The sequence below is a fragment of the Syngnathus floridae genome, chromosome 8 (genome assembly GCF_059516105.1).
Source record: "Syngnathus floridae isolate MCC-2025c chromosome 8, RoL_Sflo_1.0, whole genome shotgun sequence".
NCBI classification, from domain to species: Eukaryota; Metazoa; Chordata; class Actinopteri; order Syngnathiformes; family Syngnathidae; genus Syngnathus; species Syngnathus floridae.
In genome coordinates this window covers 7159659-7179108 of record NC_142420.1, presented here as the reverse complement: position 1 = coordinate 7179108, position 19450 = coordinate 7159659, and the positions used below count along the sequence as shown (strand labels likewise).

At 40.9% G+C, this 19450-nt stretch overlaps 1 protein-coding gene across 4 annotated transcripts in view; it reads right to left on the bottom strand.

The window, feature by feature from the left end:
• The window catches only part of gpm6bb (glycoprotein M6Bb), a 50621-nt gene that overhangs the window by 3450 nt on the left and 27721 nt on the right, over positions 1-19450 (bottom strand). For 2 of the 4 annotated variants that reach the window (XR_015859974.1, XR_015859976.1), the window contains one exon: positions 18879-19044. Coding sequence is in view for 2 of the 4 variants with exons in the window: in XM_088383535.1 (XP_088239661.1) it covers positions 1392-1472; positions 2218-2283; positions 2363-2436; positions 2514-2682; positions 3235-3391; positions 3777-3963; positions 18875-18878 (738 nt within the window). In the remaining 2 variants the exon portion in view is untranslated. Of the gene's footprint in view, positions 1-225; positions 1473-2217; positions 2284-2362; positions 2437-2513; positions 2683-3234; positions 3392-3776; positions 3964-18874; positions 19045-19450 lie in introns of those variants that run through there. The other 2 variants (XM_088383535.1, XM_088383534.1) reach the window with 2 other exon arrangements.

Genomic DNA, 19450 nt, shown 5'->3' with positions numbered 1-19450 from the left:
CGTTTCAAATTGGTTTGACGTCAAAAGGGTCTATTATTGTCAGATGGTGATTTGTATTAATTATTAAAATACTGCAGAAATGACACCTTAAAAGCATGTGGGTGAGTAGAAAAAGAAAGCCAGAGGATGCAAGCTTTTGGAGGTTAGTACAGAGCGTGCGCAAATAATCTAAATTTATGTCGTTTCAACACATTTTCATCAGGATTTAAGAAATAAAAGAGGTGATTTTTTTTTAAACAAAATTTGTTTATTTTATAAAGAATGTAAAGGCTACAGTCTTCAAAGGAAAAAACAAGATGTAATTAAATTATATGAAAATGGTAAGTGACTATAAACAGACTTTTAAGCTCAGTGTTAAGTAAAAAAGGCTCTTCAATGGCACTTTCGAGAAGAAATGAAGGACAACATTTTATAGTGAAAGCAAAACCAGCATCTGCTCTAATGTAAAAAAAATAACACATTTATGCTTTTGTTTTGAAAATCATAATCATACGAATGAGAAGTAGTTTTAGAGCCACGCTGAAACTAACAAAAGACTTTGAGAATTAAGTTGAAAGTTTAAGAGAAGTGTGATTTTTTATTTTATTTTTGATGTAGAAAAAAAAATGTCAAACTTTACAGACTATTTTATGCTAGGAAAATAAACGTTTGGAGAAAAAATTGATACAATGTTACAAGAATAGTCATAGTCATGAAGCTGTGAAAAAAGAGAAGAGTAAAAAGTAAAAGAACAAGAATAAAGTTACGACATTAGTAAAAAATTTAAAAATAAAAGTCATTTATAAGAAAAAAGAACTAATTAATGAAAATAAAGTTGTAATATTACAATGCTAAATGATTAAAAATTTGTTCCTCATATGTTCAATAATTATTTTATTTTCAGTGTGGCTCTAACACATCATGAAAACGTAACTTAAACGAGATATGAGCCTTCGTTATATGCTTGACGTAAAATATGAAAGACGTGACAAGTCATGAGTGGGTTTATGACCAATACAAGCGGCCTCAAAATTTCTTTAAATGTAAACTTGACAATTATTTGCATTTGTCTACTCTGATGCATTTAAGCAGATCCAATGACGTCAAGTGAATACTGATGACTAAATGCTGTCTTCTCTGTGAGCATGTGAATTGAAGAATATAAATAACACTGGTGTGGTTTTTTTAGGCGTGCGTACTGCGAGAAAATCATGTGACATCATCTAGAAGTGCGTGAGACAAACTAGTCTAAACACTCCAAGTGTCATTAGGCGTCCTCGCTAAAAAAAAAAAAAAAAAGCGCACAATTTACACTTTGTTCTACGAGAGGTTTTCTGTCTATTGTTTTTAGTTGGTTTTGCGGCGAGCGCCGTGCCGCGCTGTTGTTAAAAACAACAACAAGAAAAATGAAATTAAAACTTAGTGCAGCAGTCTTCTCGACTCTTAAACTTCAAAACGGCATAGTTATAAGTGGTAGCCATCATGTAGATCAGCTGGTGGAAGAGAACAAGAGAAGGTTGTGAGAGAACATGCGGGTGTACTCGGACCGCTTTGTTAAAAAAAATAAAAAGTCAGCTCGCAATGCAAATAGATCACACTTGAGTCTAGATACACAAAAGCTTTGGATGTACAAACATCCTTTCAGACATTGCAAAGTGAAGTCAGACCTCATGAGAATTTAGTACAAATACAAACAAGACAGAATCACTGCCCAAGTACATTTCAGTTGTGTTTAACTTCTTGATACATTTTTATTTAATCTTTAAAAAGTACTGTTTATTTTATTTAGGTCCGAATTGTACTCACGTTTCATGTGCAATAGATTTGTATTGATTCATGAAGTCACAGAGACTTTAATATTGATTGGCAATGCGTATGAAGTCTTCCTCCTTATTTTATGTATCTTCTCTTAACGCACTTCCTCAATTTGAAGTAAGATGAAAAAAATGGAACTTCAGTGGTTCCACTATACTAATGTAAAAGATGAATTCAGTTTTGGGGTCATACCCAATAGAGCTTTTTTTTTTTTTTTTTATAACATACACTAACCCTGTAATCGTATTGGCACTTCAAAAGCGTTTGTTTAGGTTCATAGTCATTGTTGACTTGAAACATTTTTGTACAATTTTCCACTAAATTCTCATGAGAACACAGTGCTAGCATTTTTGCAGATGGATTGCTAAAATGGAATGCGAGAGAATCACAACATTGACATATTTTGTGTTAAGGTTTTCTTACCAGAGCGATCACAGTGGCTCCAGCTCCAGCACAGGCTACGATGTACAAGTGATATGACAGGTAGAACTGAAAAAGAAAAAAATGGTGTCACATCTGTTTTCTCTACATTAGTGCCACGTCACATACGTGGAGGATTTTGTCTCACCTCGCTGGTGTTGCAGATGTCACCGAGCGTGGATCCACAGGCCTTCCCTGGTGTTGCACTCCATGGGATGATTCCTGAAAGCTCATGGGTTACTTTGAAACTTTGACAAAAGTCTGCTCGCATATCTGCCAAGAAGTTCGCCATGTCTTACCGTACTGACGGACGTCCACGCAGATGGAGTCGATGTCGGTGAGGTTGGATGCGGACGATTTCATGGTGGCGCACGTGGACCACATGTTGTAAAAGAGGAAGACGGGCACGGCGGAGAAGCCGAATACGCCCAGCCAGGCCACGCCCAGAATGTAGGTGATGAACACAAACTGAGGACACACACAGAGAGCATCAGAAATGTATCCATCACATCCATCTATTTATTTACTTATTTTCAATTTATATATGTGCAGCACTTTGTTGAGTTCTTAAAATGTATCAAAATTAATTAATCATTACTTTATAAATATTTTTCATGATTTTTGAAGAAAAGTCAGAATTCTTTCTTTCTAACAAAATTGAATTAATTCAAATTCATTGAATTAATTATTATTATTATTAAGAACTAGAATAAAGAATAACTAGAATAAATACATTTCCATTATTCTTTTTCTGAAAATGATCAGTAGTATTACAAAAACAAATTGATGTTTTTACAAGCGTGTGTATTAATAGCAAAACAAGCATGTAAAATAAATAATACATACATAAATAAATGTGTAAGGTTCTAACTCTTTTGTGGGATTTTGGTGTGAGGAAGCTCCTCCTTTGGGAGCGACGATGTGGTGTGCTTGACCTTCTCACAATTCATCTTTCCTCCGCGCACTTAATAACTTCCAACAATCAACTGTGACATGCCGATGGGCTGTTTACAAAAATACCATTCCGCTGATGCATCGCCCGCAGAGGGTGGTCTTAAACTCGCTGTGCAGCTCCTTGACGGCGCCGGTGGTGTAGAAGCCCTCAGCAAGCAGGATGATGCCGTACAGGAAGAAGAAAGAGGCGATGCCGTAGATGACGTACTGCATCAGCTGTATTCTGAAACCAGACCAAAACGCAGAGCGGCTGCTCAGTCTCAGTCCAAGTGTAGAGAGACACTTGATGACGATGTCTCCGGAGGAACTTTGAAAGTCAACAGAGGCTTCTAAATCGACGCATACACCAAACATACTCAGCTCCTGTCATTCCTCCTTTATTACCGAGGCTAATGGACGCTTTTGTAACAAGGTCCATATTAGGACAGCTCTGGGCCAGCATTTGGAAAACACAGTGGACTAAAAATAACCAGAATGAAGTCATTAATGTGGTTTGCTTTTCATACATTTGGCCTCCTGTGATACCAGCAGAGAAAGATTACATCACAAACTTTGGAGTCAAACAATCCCATTTTCTCTAAAATTCCATCTTATCAAATTCCACTTACACGTCGGTGAGCATGGCGTGATCACTGGCCACCGTGGAGAAGTGACTTTCCAGGATGCTGACGGTTCCCGTGAGTGCCACGTGACCGCAGCCGCAGAAGAGGGCCACGCCGGAGAAGCACAAGATGGTCGCCACCAGCGACGCGTACGGCACACCGCCTAAACATTTGATGCAGCACTCGAAGCAACCTGAACACAAATAGATTTAAAACTAATTCATTCATTTGTGCAGGTTGTCATAGAAACACGCGTGTCGTGGAAATCGATGGCAGATGATGAAGTGACCCACACGGGGGCCGCCTTCCTCTCGGGTGGTCGCACAAAGCCGCAAACCAACCAACCACACGCAACATGTTTTCCTTCTCCCGCGAGTGTGTGTGCGTGACAGGATGTTGTCGTCTTGGACGTCCTGCTTATGTTTGAAAGCGTGCGTGCATCCAAATGCGGTAAAGATGCTTCAGCACAACAATGTTTGCTTCTTCTCACCACAATTTTAGAATCTGAGCATGAATGTTTCTGCTTCCTTCTAATTAATTCCCAGATTTTATTCTTGCTTTTTCCATCAGGCTTTGCTGCTCGGGAGCTGACTGGCTGAGTAGGTTTAAACAGATCTACAGCCACTGGCACTTTAACTCGACCGCTCATCCGGACTGTTTGTGTAGTTCGGGGTGATGCTAAAATATTTGTCCCGGGCTGGGAATCGCAGGCGTCTGCGAAGGTCTGAATAGATGTGGGACAAAATGTTCCGGGCTTTTCTGTTTTACTGGAGCAAACTATCCGACAGAAAATACAAGCAGGGCTAAACATTTGCTTTCTTTGGTCAAGAGCTCAAGGTGGAGGATTTTCTTTGGAAGGAAGAGCCAGAACTTTAAATCTGAGAAGAAATTCTAATTCATTCAACGTGCCAGTTCGTAATTAAGTCCTATCCGGAAATGGAAATACGAGCATATGTGGAGTCATCCATCTCCTGATGCAACTTGCTAGACCAACTTGCCATGGTAGCCACTTTAGCACACTTCCTGACTTTGATATCTGATGGACACATATAGGTGCTGTGTCTCCGCACAGGATATTGAGTCCAGCTGCAAAGTGATTCAAGTCCTTTTAACGGGGGAAGCGATGCGTGAATCAGAATGACGTGGACTCAATCATTGTCTATATTTATAATAAATTCCTGCTGATTGTCCCAAACAGACTCACATGACCACTGGTCACAAAATTAGGTACATGTGCCTTTTTTAGGTCAAATTCTTTGAGTGCTCATTCGTGGGTGATGAAGTAGGATTAAATGTGTCTTTCCACATGTTGGCTACTCGACGATCGGTGTGTGACACATGTTTAAAACATCAGCCAGTCGGGCCCCTGACTGCGTTTCTCTTCTCTGTTTAGAACATCTTTACAAGCAGTCAGTAAGCAAATACCGTTCTTTGCCCCAGAGTCAACTGCAGATGGCTTATGCAGCTGCGTGGATTTGACAAAGTTATATTTTAATAATATGGATGTATGGAAAAAAAACAAAAAACGCACTAAATAGCTTTTGGCTATACAAAATTGGCCCGTAAATTCAGAGAAATGTCTTGAATGTTTCTTACAGTTGCGATTAAAAGCTTCTATCAACCAGTATTCTATGGAATAGAACAATGGGAATTTCAAATTGTAGAGTTAATAAAGTTTTGTTTTGTTATTTAATTATATTTACTTTGAGAAAATTAGCTTAAAATTTCTAACACGATGGGTTGAATGTCCAAAACATCATTATATGTTTTGACATGAAATTTCTTATCGAGTTTGACAGCTAACAAATCCCATCGGCCATAATAAAAATCACGTTGGCAACTTTGTTCCCTTTGATGACTTTCACATGGTTCGGATCTCACTGCCACACAGCTCTCCTGCTCCGGTTAGGATTGTGAAGGCGACGGGAGGATGAGGGGGAGGGCCAGACAACTTGTTTGTGTTAAGCTCTCATTTGTCACGCTGGCATCACAAGGAGAGAGATACTTGTGAGTGTCATTGTGTGAGAGAAAAGGAAAAAAAAAAAAACACAGAGGCAGAGGCCAAGAAGTTTGAAAACAAAGACGTGTCTGTGTGCGTCTCTCCATCACATCCAGTTCATTCAGAGCTCCAATGAGAACCGCGGCAAGGCTTTTTCCGGCCAACCTCTGGGTTCCAACCAGAATTGAAAATGCAGCGCTTGGCCTCGAGGGTCATCTAGACCACTTTAAAAAAAGTGTCTCCTGAGATGAAGGAGGATGGCCAGAAGGGCATCTTTGCTTTATATGTCATCACCGAGACATTGCGCATTAACTATCCTGCAGCTGGCGCCACCCCGCCCCCCCATAACCCGCCCCCCTCCCCTCTACATCCATCCATATATCACCACCAACCACAACATGACCACGGCCTGTCATCACCACAAAGCTGAAAACCTTCCAACAGCTGGAAAGCGTAAATACAGGGCACCCTCGGAATTATAACAATATCTAGTCATCCATTTTCTATAGTGATTGTCTTCATTAGGGTGCGTGTGTATGTATCTCCAACCTGACTTAATGATTGGTGGAGTACACCCTGGACTGGTAACCAATCATAATTATGGTCCTGCTGAGGTACAATTTAGAGTCATTCATTTTATTTCTTAACAGAGAGGAGAAAACCCATACAAGATTGAGCTTCGAACACAGAACAAACATGCTAACCATTAGTTCACATTGAAAACAGCAGGGGGCCCAAAATTGAACCCTGTGGAACACCATATGTGTGACTCAGAGGCTGACACAAAGTTCTGACTGCCAAAGGATATCCTAACACTTAAAAAAAGAACATGATGTCAGTTATGAAAAGTGGATCTCCACCCATTTAGCCATTTTAAAGCTGAAAACATTTTTAACATCCAAAATAACATTCAAGGACCACAGTACAAGTTTGTAGACAACAACGTTCTTATTTACTACATCACTACCAGAGGCTTGCTCAAAACCTACAGTATTGAATATTTCATTTGTAAATTAATTTTTCCGTTTTATTAGGCTGTCATGTGAAACATATTTGGATTCACACGTCGTATATCATCGCCGAGCCCCCGCAGGCCGGTATCACTGTAAAAAAGCACCGTCCGCCTTTTATCTGATGTGTAACCCTCATTGCTAACAGATGTGTCTGTTTACAGCTAACCATTGTTTGCTGGCACTCTGAAGGCAGCACTGCCAAAACACGAACATATCTATGAGTCTTATTTTCCACCCTCGCTCCACTTAAAAGTCATGATGCCGCTAATGGCCTCCCTCCCGAGACAAGGCCGATCGGAGTGAGGGGAAATTTATCAAAAGTGGCCTCTGTGTTTACTTTGCTGAGACGGCAAGCAGCAGTTGTCCGATGATACCCGCCGACTGCTTCTCATCCATCCACAGTTGAACCGTCACAATAAAAACAGATAAATCTACAAATAAACCGATGGTAGCAATGTTCTGTCAGAGATTTTAATGTGACATATGTTTATTATTGTGGTCGCAGTTCATTGCACTGCAGCATACCCAGCGTTGTTTCTAATATATAAATATTTGGTTATAAAATATATTAATAATGCCGTATTGTCTGACATCCGTCCGTCCGTCCGTTGATCCATCTGAATACAACTTATTCTATTCTGGTTTGGAAGAATTGGAACCTATCCCAGATGACTTTGGGTGAAAGGCAGTCTTCACCCTAGACCGGTCTCGCCAGACCAATGAAACAGACAACCATTTATACTCACATTCCCACCATAGTGGGAATTGAACCCGAAAGTCAATCTAAACCTCAATGCCATCCAAAATCCTACAATGTTCGTCCAAATACTGTTCTGGCCCTAACTTGACCATCACTTAATTGTTCAACGTGTGAAGCAAGTATGCTGTTCCCAGACTCTTTCAGAGACCAAAGTAGCACCATGAATATCAATGCCGATAGATTCCTGATGGATGAGGGTGAACCCCAAGTAGGACCTCAACTTTGAGTTGTCAAGAAGCTTTGCGTTTCCCATGTGAGGTCAAAAAGGTGTGTGTCTACTGGAATCGTCATATTTTGGGTAAAACAGCGAAGAAGTTGAAGAGGAGCACAAAGAAGTGGCGGTGGTTAGACGGCGCGCGCACACAAGGCAACTTGTTAAAAATACAGATGGGCGAGGGCCGATGGTAAGGGATGACCGGGGCGACAGGGGGAAAGAGGATCTTGGCAACGACGCGTAGAGAGGCCCCCGGGGGCATGCTAATGAGAGAAAGGCCTTTCAGTGGGGAGTGGGGTGAAGGGGGGGCTGGATTGGGGTCTTCTCACGGATACCAGACTTGGGAGAAAAAGGGGGAGCCTCAGGGGTCAGGGAAGCGAACTTAGCAGGGATCCCACAACACAACAACAAATGGCCGTACTAATCTTGAGACTTTTTTTTTTTTTCATGGGCGGCTCTGTTGAACACCAGGCGAGCTGACATCATGCTTGTAAAGACGAGATGCTTCGTTGGAACTCTTTTTATGATCACATTAGGACGTTTATTGGATCTTTATTTTGTAATAGCCAATCTAATTGCACCACAAGTTAAAACCAAACACAAATGAAGTACATTAATCAGCTCCATCCTCTGCAAACATGGAAAAAGCATTTCAAATGGGATTATTTAAGGTATTTACACGACATCCTCGGTTTACATGGATACCATACATAAGTTTTCATGGTTACGATACACTCAATTACCGCTGTGCTCAAAGGGTTTCTATTGGATTGTTTTATATTTATGGCCTAGAGTTGTTTTTCGTAAACAAATATTTGCTGTTGTGCATTAGCATACCATTTGGGGGGGAAAAAACAATGCTGTGACTTGAGCTCAGTGAGCATCTTATGGCTGCACTTCCCATTCACCCTCATTTATTTATTTATTATTATTTATTTGTTTGTTTATTTATTTTTGTATTTATCTGGCAGTGAAGAAAGTTAATAAAGGTTTTTATGATCTAAATTCCATGTCAACTTCCATTGGTTTCTTTAGACAAAAAATATTTTGTAACTTTTGAAAATTTAGAACGTAGCAAGGCATACACAGAAAAAGTTTGATATAAGTAATCCTAGCAAGTGCGAGAGTTGCTCACTCTGGACCTCATCTGAATGAGGGTGATGACCAAATTGTGAAACCAAGACACGGCCCTCATTGTGGACTTTCACACAACGAGCTCGACGACAGTGAATGCTCCACAGTCGGTCCACAAAAGATCACTTCTCAGGCAGCCGATTTGGTGGAGTTCGGCATGTCGTTACTAAAGCGTCGAAACTATGAAGCATGGAGGGTGTGGCCCACTGGTAAATACAGTGTGGTGAAGTGACACAGTTCTAAACAACACTCACTGTCTGCCTCCAGTCAAACTCATTGATTGCTTAAACAAAAAGCCCAGGCCACAAATTCATTACAGTGATTTTACTGACCCACTTCTGGCAGACAAGTTCGATATGTGAAAAACAGAAACAAAAACAGAGGGTTATCTATCCAGTAGTTCCGGATGAGCAACAAACCGATGTCGATTGAGTTGAAGGGGTTCGCTTGCTGCCTCAAAAAAGTCACATTTTATCAGACTGAGAGGGAGGAAATAAGAGTAAAAAAGGAGAAAACCACAAGGAGTTGATTTATATGAAGACTCGTGCCTCTTTGGGGCTCGGTGGAAAAAAAAAGCATCTTTTTCCGCTCGGATGCCTTCAAAGGCCCTTTCGCACCGCATTTTACGCTTACAGCGCATGACAGTAAATCATCAGTGGACTCGTGTTGTTTCGGAAGCTCACAGCACAGAGGCTAGAACTCTAGTGACTTTACTGTAGACATGGCAGGGTTGTAATAATTTAACATTTTAATGCCTCATTTTAGTGAAGCTTTTGTTTTTAAATCAACGATTGAGTGATGCATAATGTATCAAATCTTTAAATTCACTTTAGCTGATCAGGTTGCCACATGCGTGGGCGCACGTGTTTGAGGTACCAAAGTACTCATAAAGTGGAATATCAACCCATAAGAGGAACATTTTGCAGCACTTAAGTAGCAGTTTCCTCCTCAAATTTCAAACCCTTTCCTGCTGTTATAACGAGTTTTTGACCAAACAATGGCCAACAACAGCGCCTGACTCAGCACTATTCTAATTGCATGTTTGTGTTAGCTTCTTATTAGGTCTGGGAACGCTCTCCAGTCATGTTTTCCTTCGGTCGTTCTTCCAAAAAGAAAAGAAAAAAAACTGAATATGTGGCTCATCCACAGGCGCAGTGGTTTTGGCTGGCGGCACGTGGCAAGAAAAGTGTGAGACAGATGCTTCGTATTACTGTAGGCACGCTTGGAAAGATGTCGCAGAGACTCAAACTGACAATTTAAGGATGTTCTTTGTCTCATTTAAAAGAAAAACATTGCATTTTTCTTGAATAGTTGTCTTTTTTTAAATGTGCAAATGTGAAATGATGCTTCCAGGCTACAGAGAGCTCATCTTTCAAAAGCTGACAAAAAAAGTTACGGTGAAAATATATACCTCCATTTTCCACTTAGGATAATGGAGGATAATAAGCTTGCTTCGTTTCCAGTTCATATTGATCTTACATTACAGAAAAATGTGATGCCAGAAACTCGCACGCACGCACACCACTAAAAAGTAGCATAATGGGAAAACAAGTTTCTCATAAACACATTTGTTTTGGGCTGTATTTGTGTATATTTTTTACTCTAATTATATAAGACAATCATTAAAACAATAAAAAAAAATAACATATTTTTATTGATCTATATTAACGTGACATACTTTTGATTTCATTTAAATTGATAGTAAGATTTCATTATTTTTTTTAGATATTTTTGTACACATTTTAACTAAAAATCATAATACATTCATTTTAAATTACATTTAAAAATGATAAAACCTTTTTGTATGTTTGTCTTTACACGATATGTTTACTCGCCTGTAAATCCAATTCTGCGCGGTTAATCCCTCGCATGCACCGACGCCATTGCCATAAGCATCTTTATATTTAGCTCGCAGCAGCAGCAGCCAATCAGCAGCCTTGAGTGATTCATCTTGTCCGATCAGCTCAGTTAAGTGATCTAAAGTCCGCCATTGTGAGAAAAGTCATGCAAGCAACGAAAGATATTTTCCCCTCTTCATGGTTGAACAATGTGTTGACATAGCGGGTTGATATCTGTTATGCCTTACATGGTTGTGCGCCGTGAACCATCATTCAACCCTAACTGATTATGACCACAAACACGTGCAATACCTTGCCAAACTCTACAAGACACATGCTGAGTGCACCCTCAGATGACAGTTAAAACTGATGCGGGCCTCTTTTGGAGCAGACGTATGAGAATTGGACCGCACTTGTAATGTCAATATGCTTATCCATGCCAAAACTGTTAGCAAGAGTGGGAAAAGAATTGTGGGGTGCCGTATTTGCGTTTGGTGGATAGCTCCATCTTGGTGTGACAGACGTGGCGAATTCCTGCTTCAACGACAAGGTTTGAGTATGATGATGGGCGAAAACTATTAACTAACTGTGGAAGTAAAAGAAAATTAATCCTTCCAATATACATAAAAAATGCAGAATCATCACGTGTTTGCTACCTGTTTGCTAGATTGAATTCCACTCATTGAGAATATGACCATACCATTTTTTTTATTAATGCGCGGCGGAGCGCTTTCATTGTGATTTGAACAATAAAATTGAAATATATTATTTTTTTCTTATGAGGAAAGAACAATAAGTGCAGTTTCCCAGTTTTATGTCGAAAGACATTACGAATAGGACGACTGGCATCGACCATTTTTCATTCTGCGATGGGGGAATTTGATGTCACAAGAGGAAATTGTTCTTTGTGGACTATTGAAAAAATATTTTGTCTCTTTAAAACACATGCTGGGACAAAAAAATTTATTGTTGTTGCTATAGGAAACCAGGCAACATCATTCACTCCATATGAGCATTTCCTCAACTCATTCTCACAGTCCAGCTGCTCGCCTTGACACACACACAGACACAAACACACACACACACTCGACATAATGGAAACGACGGTGGGTGTGGGGTGTCAAGAGGTGTTTCCCATGAACGGAGGGAGCCCTCCCTCTTGGGATCTCTTTCCGCTATTGTCCTCAGCCTCACGCCGCCAACCTCTCACCCCTGACCCAACACTTGGCCCTGTTTCAAACCCTCCTGGACAGCCCCCTGCCCCCACAAGCCTCCACTGCCCACGACCTGTCACAGCAAAGTGGCTCAGCAGACCTATTTAATTCAATTACTTGGCCTTGAGGTGCACAAAGCCGGCATCCTGGTTCTGGATCAGAGTAGGAAAAAAAACATAACCTGAATATGACGCTAACACATCGAGCTGGACTCAGATGAGGGCAAAGGGAATCCTAACAAGTGGCCAGCGGACGCTTCTGGCTGTGTACACTTCACTGACCTCCTGTGAGAGTGGGTCAATCCATGGCCTTATTGCTTTAAGCGCTGACAAGCAGCCATCTATCCAAAAGCATCCAGTGTGCAAAGCGAAAGCCATTTGGGACTCCATCCACTCGTGTAATGCTGACTTTCAACCCTCACTGTGCGTACAATCCACCAAAGTGAACGAGCAATATAAACAGTGACAGCTGTACTTCAAATTACAATACTGCGACGAGTCTCTTTAAATAATGCCATTTTGTCTTCGCATTATGAGCAAAGTTCAATGTTATCATTTGATGGCACCGATACCGAGCCCCGATACCACAAGTACTTTTGATACATTAAATTTTTTCCCCAAAATTGATCATTTTAAACAAAGCACCAATGTCCCCAAATAGCATTTTTCCTTATAATTCCAACTTAATAGTATCATGAAATCAATTATGAGTCAAAAACTAAGCAGTCCGATAGCTTGATTGAGTGGCGTGTCCGTTTGGTCCACATCGTGTTCAATCACTCGCACATATTCTCCACGTTAAGAACAGTCATAAAAAGTAGCTCTACACTTTCCAGATGTTGCCGATGTATTTTCCCATACAAAGGGAGTCAAACGATTCAAATGACTTTGGAGAAATTGAGGACTTTGGAGACATTCATAACGTGCACACATATCCCGCTATGGGTCTGTGTGTGTGGTTTAGGAGGTCACAAATTTGAGAACACCCCTTCCAAAAAAAAGCTGTTGTTTACTGCCATTCCTCTTCGTCAGCTAAACCAGAAGGGAGCACTGCCAAACGTTCCCTTTTTGCATAACTCCAGTGTCATATTTAAAAATACAGCATTATTCGTTTGCAGTCTAAAAACGCAACTGTTCATTCAATCGGCTTTGACTCCCTCCTCCGCATCTGTCACTGCACAAAAGCTCAACTTTTGCAGACTTTGGACAGCTTGGCAGAGACACTTCCTGTGGGCCTATCGTGCTTTCCTCCGGAGGATTGTAAGCAGACAATGAGAGCTCTCGCATGGAAACAAGTGAGAGAGAAAGCAGGTGTGTGCAGTGGCCTTTAACTTGGCAGCCTTGGGTGCAAAACATCAGGATGAGTCATCAAACTTTGGCGCCATGCTCCGCCCACACGCAAACTGGATTGGAGAATTGAATTGCTGGAATAAGCTAAATTCATTTTTTTATGATTGTCAAATGACAGAATTACAATGTGTTTTTAGACATGGATTTTTTTTTGTGTGGGTCTAGTCATGATTGATATGCCTACCAAATTTTGTTTCTAAGGTCATTTGAATAAAAATAAATAAAGAAATAAAAAAAAAATGGAAAAAAATCTGAGTGAGTTATTCAGGCAAATTTTCATCACCAAGCCTACAAAATATGTTGAGTAAGACTTAATCTTCCTTATTTCTACAGCGTCCTAAATTTGACAAAGCATTGCACCATCTCGATATGCAAAACACACCAGCGCTTTCATTTCACATTCACGCCAGCTACAATCTGCCGCTGGGCTTTCCTACAAAGCTCTGTGCGATTTTCATTGGGTGCACCCGGAGAGGGGGGGACACCCCCAACATGCTTTTGTCTTATGGTTGTTTAGCAGCGGCGGTGAGCACAAAGGCCGATCTGTGGCGACTTGAATACACTCGAGCGGGCACTCGGCCAACAGCTCGATCCTTGCAGGGTCCCACCGTGGAGGAGCGCACTAATGAATTCTGCTCTCTCTCACACACAAACGCAAATGAACTTGCAGGAGAATTAGCTGGAAGGGATTCTTCTTCGACACAACTCATTTCTACTGGTGGTGCTGAAAGGAAGATTCACATGCAGCTGTTGAAGGCTCACTTGTGCATTTAATGTGTACAGGGTTAACAAAATTTATGAGTAACCCAACTAAAGATTATTTAAGGTATCAGCTGTTGCTTGGATAATTTTTTGTTTTGAATACCAAAATTTGGAGGGGGCTGGAACGGATTTATGACATTACAATTCATTTTAATGTGTAAAGATGATTTGAGATACACGTTTTGAGTTACGAGCATGGTCACTGAACGAATTAAGATCGTAGGTCAAGGTGTCACTATGTGTCAAGGTTTGGATAATACATAAACTCTGCATTAGATTACGCAAGAGTGCCTAATAAAGTGACTTTTGCTAAGATCGCAGCTCTGCCAACCATGTAAATTAGTGTGGTGATATAATAGAGAAGAATGTTTTATATAATGTTTCGCTTTGTTTCGACCACAGTGCATCATATGATTGAGAACACAGTTGCAATTACACGCCTTCGCCACTATGTCAAATTAGCAAATTCCTCTCGACTTGTCACAGCCACGCTTTGGAATTAAGCACTGTTTGCGTCACATCAATGTTATGCCAATAAAAAATTCACTTCTTGATACTGTATTCTATCATTGATCACTTTTATCCTGCTTTTCTAAAAGACTTAAGGTATCAGCTTTGGTCTTCAACCCCCACTGGTTAACCCCCCCCAAACACCCCTGCAGCTTTAATCCTCTGGCCCAGATCCTGACCAAACTCTCTAGACTTAAAGTGTCTAGGCGACCACTCGCCTCGCCTCAACACTTCAGGCTACCAGCAAAAAAAAATACATAATTACTTCTGTAATGTTTCCTCGTATACGTGAAAAAAGTTGAGCTTGCACGCCTGTTGAATGAATGCTCACCGGCTGCATGCTTCCATTGTGTCCCCATGGGCCTTCCAGAACAATCATCTGACTATGAACAAAAACACCGATGCAGACCTCTACGCCACTGGCAAACAGCAGACGTGCAAGCTGCCAACATATGGCGGATGTGTCGAAAAACACCTCATTAAAAGTCTTATCGTGCATGTGCGTGGCAGGAGGTTACATTTATTTGGCAAAATAAAGGTTAGATTGTGTTTTATGCTGCTGTAAATCAATGAAGGAGTAAATTCTGAATTATGGAACATTGAAAGTCAAACAATCAAAATTCAGAATGATCAGAATGTGCCAGATGGACAAAGCAAAAGCAATCAATTTTTTTTATGGCAAAAGTGTGAAGTTATGCAATGGCTAAGTCAATCACTTGCTGAAGACACAAATGGAAGCAAAAGGCCCTCAAGAGCAAGCAGGAAGTGAAGACAGCTGCAGTAGAGGCCTAAAATTAAAAAGCACATTTTGTTCGTTTCACTTCAAATCCATTGTGGTGTTGTTTCGAGCCAAAAAGATGAGAATTGTGTCACTGGCCCAGTATAGGATCGTGTGGGCAAATCCGGACAAAACACAAACGCACAGTGAACAGGCTTCCAAGTCGGGGTCAAGGTCACTCACTGCACATGCTTGAGCACAGGCATCCCCAGTCTGGACCTTCTACTCTGATCACTTCACAAGTCACAATAGTCAATGGGCTTGCTTTGTCTTTAACAGGTCAGAACTTTCCACTACATTAACATGCAAGCAGCGCGGCACACTTGCTGCAGGAAAGAACAAAACTTTGGAGTTGAAAACGTCATCCTGTGTCAAAACGTCAGCTAGTCAATGAGGATATTAATGATGATGTTTTTTTTCTTTGGCTTTTTGTGTTATTTTGGGAGATTAGTCATTGTTTTCCTTGCTGATATTGGTAATTTGTTCTCATTTCTCATGGGAGGTGACAATGGTGAGACAGAAAGCAGGAAAAAAAAAAAGATTACGTATGAAAATTGAATGCAGTCAACTGTATTTTGGCTGGCAAATGGAAACAAGCCCAGAAATGATGCAAGTGTGACGGCTGCCTCATTACTAAGCATCATTTCTGCAATTAATGACAACAAACAGAATACGTAATGTTGTTTCGGGTTGATTGATGGGTCATCTGAGGTTAGCGCATTTGAGGCATAATTTGGCTGTCGCATCTCAAGGGGGACGTTAGGGGAGATAAACAACTTTTCATACTCATATTTATGCCTAGGGGATTCTAGACTCAAACAAGCAAAAAAAAAAAACTTTCCTCTGCTCCGATTCAGGATGCTGGGTCACGGCACACACGATCCACCACCGTGTGTGTGCTGATGTGACACTTTCCAGACATACCCAGAGAGATGAGAGAGGAATGTGGAAATCTGAGACAGGAGACTCATCTTCGAAGACACAAAATCATAACAAAGCGCTTGTGCGTGTGTGAGTTATCTCAAAGTGAACTTTGTAACATCTGACACCACGTTCATGCCTCTGCGCTGTCAAGAGGCATCTGGAAAACATCTGTCATCACCCAGGCATTACCGAACGTCAGCCGAGAAGCACTCACTTCATATTTAATGTCGTGTTCTAAAATCTGGACCCGATTTGGACAACCTTCACCGAAAGCGTGTCTACAATTCGGGAAAAGTTTCCGTAAAGGATAAAAAGTGTGAATTTTACGATGAGGGTCTGGCTCCAAATGGTGTGCTATGTTTGATTATTTAGGTCTTAAATGTGACACAAAATGGAATCTTCACAAAACAATCAGCTTTATCAAATTAAATATGATATATATAAAAATACAAACATGACATTATGATGAACAATGACTCACTGGATTTGTCAAGAACCAAAAATAGACACCCTCCTCAAATAGGCACCTTGCTTTTCCTCATTAGAAAAAAAACCAGACTGTAGCAGTAATTAACTCGGTCCATAGATGCTAGATGTAACCTGACCTGGATTTGAACCCTGACCCTGAGTCCAAAGTCAATGTTGCCAACTGACTCATCAAGCCACCTCCAACATTTGCTTCAACTTCAGTACACAAAACTGGCCAAAATAGCGACCAGCTTCAGCCCACCCAAATCCAATCTTCAATCTGCTGGGCCAAAATAAAGAACCTAATTTTGTGTGAAAGTAACCGTCTTCTCAAAATTCACAGCTATTCAACAAGTGGGTTAAAAAATTGTGTGTGGACTGGTGGCTAGTCAATCACATGGCACATATAAAGAAATAACAAAATATGCTTGCAATGGGTCGGACTTGCATGTTTTGGGTGTGTGTGAGAAAGTCGTAATATGACAAAATGGTGGCAACATGTGACCACATGAGGAAATGCCCTTACGGCTTGCGGGTGAAAACTTGGTTGGATGAAAGCGAAACATCCTCACATCTCAACTCCAAGCAACCAAGTCTTGTATTTATGGTTTAAGCCCATGATGTTCTCTCGCTGTGTTAACCACAAAATAAGATGGTGGTTACCATGTGAGAATGAAGAAGAAAGAGGAGGAGGGTTAGAGGATTCCGTTCAAAGGCCATGTTGCTGCGAGACTCTCGGGCGATTCAACAAACTTGGGTGTTCGTGAACGGAGGCGCCGCACAAAGGAGCGCCTCCAAATTAGGAGCACAAAGACGCCACTGTGGGAGCCTCCCAGCGAATTAATGAGCACTGATACATATTCTCACAAACGCCTCATAACAAATACGGGGAGGGGTGTCACGAGATTGCATGGCCGCGGCCATTTTGTGGTAAAATGTCCTGAAACTGAGACAGTTTGTTATTATTAAAAAAAATAACAATAATATTGTGGGGAAAACTATTTTTTTTGACTCTTTGTTTCACTTCCTTGGTCATTGTGCTGCTCTTCTTGGTGTGTGCACCTTGAACCCCTAGGAGCAGTAAAATCCAGGCCATAAAGAATGTATGCCAGGAAGTATGGTCGGATTAACTGTCTACGTGTGTTGCTCCACCATTATTGCATCACAGATGCTATTGGTGAGCTCATCTATGGTGTTTCCCATTATCTGCACATTTCCAGACAAAGTTATGTGCTTGTTTTAGGAGCAGAACATGCATCATTTTTTGTCATTTTCCTTCTAACTTCTTTTTACACTTGAATGGCAGCTAAGAAGAAAAACAGCAGTTTATGACAGCAGCAGTGAAATTGATTTGCATTGCTTTTCCAGGAAAATCTGACATAAAAAAAGAATTACACATAAGAAGATCTTGAAATTTTTGTAAAGACGTTTTTTTTGGTTATCACTTATTAGGATTACACAACATCAACTGATTTCTACTTGGGGTGGGGGCCAAGCAAATTCTATTCCATTTGGAGCTGATAGGATTTTTTTGGGAGCATATCCAGCATAATGTCAATGCATTGTGGAGGAATTATTCCCTATTGTAAAAAAAAAAACACCAACAACATTGAACAGTGTTATCCCATTATTGTTTTGAGTAAACTAGACATAAATATTGAGTGGACAGCAAAGTGCTGATGTGTTGGGTGGGAGTGTGTTCGGGGGGGGGGGGACCTCTGTTAAAACCATTCAAAACATGTGACAGTGTTCTGGAGGCACTAATTCCCTGTGATTGTTTGATTTACTTCCAGCTATTTTACGAGAACAATGCAAGACTATCAAGCACTGAGTGATTGAATCTGATTGCTGATCAATCACTGATCGGCAAAGGCGTGCATCTATTGTGAGACAATAACGCGAGTGAGTGAAGGCACATACAGGCGGGATCAGGCAACACTTAATCTCTCTAATCGCTTTCCTCGACTCAATCCCACTTCGGAGACAACACATATTCCAAAACACACCGCAAGTACTTTTTTTAAAATTTGGGTCAAAGTTTGAACGGACTATTACGCACGGGAAAAAAAGTTTGCACAACCACATAAAGCAAAGCCTGCGCGTTATTTTGAGTGGATGAATAAAAAGTGAAATGCACTCACCCATGTTTAAAGGTCTTCCCCGTGAGTCCGAGGGCGTAACCGTCAGATGCAAACCGTCGAGCTGTTTTGGGTGCACCGCTTCTCGCGAATCCTGAGATGCGCCCTAACTGGACGCTCGCAAACACTTTGGAGACAGCCCCGGTGACGTCGTCAACAAGGGTGGGAGGGGTCTAGGATGAGGATAGAGAGAAGAAATAGACTTCCATGAAAAAGCTTTTGAAATCTTCTTGAAGATTCACTCACTGATGCCATAAGATGCCTAAGTCATTTCACACACGCAAAAAAAGTTTTTTTTAACTTCGTATTAGTAGATACTGTCACAAAATAAATCTTACTACAAGCATACAAAGAACAGTGCAATAAAATATGAGTTTTCTTATAGGGTGCATAGACAATGAGGAGGGGGGCATTTTGACAAAATCCAAAAACACACACTTTTAGCATCATGAGACATCCATCATTCCATTTTCCAGAGGGCAACTTCAGCAGGGAAGCCCAAACTTTTCTCTACCCAGCCACTTCGAATGAGCCGATTATTATAGACTAGCTCATCAACTCCACACATTTACTCCAACT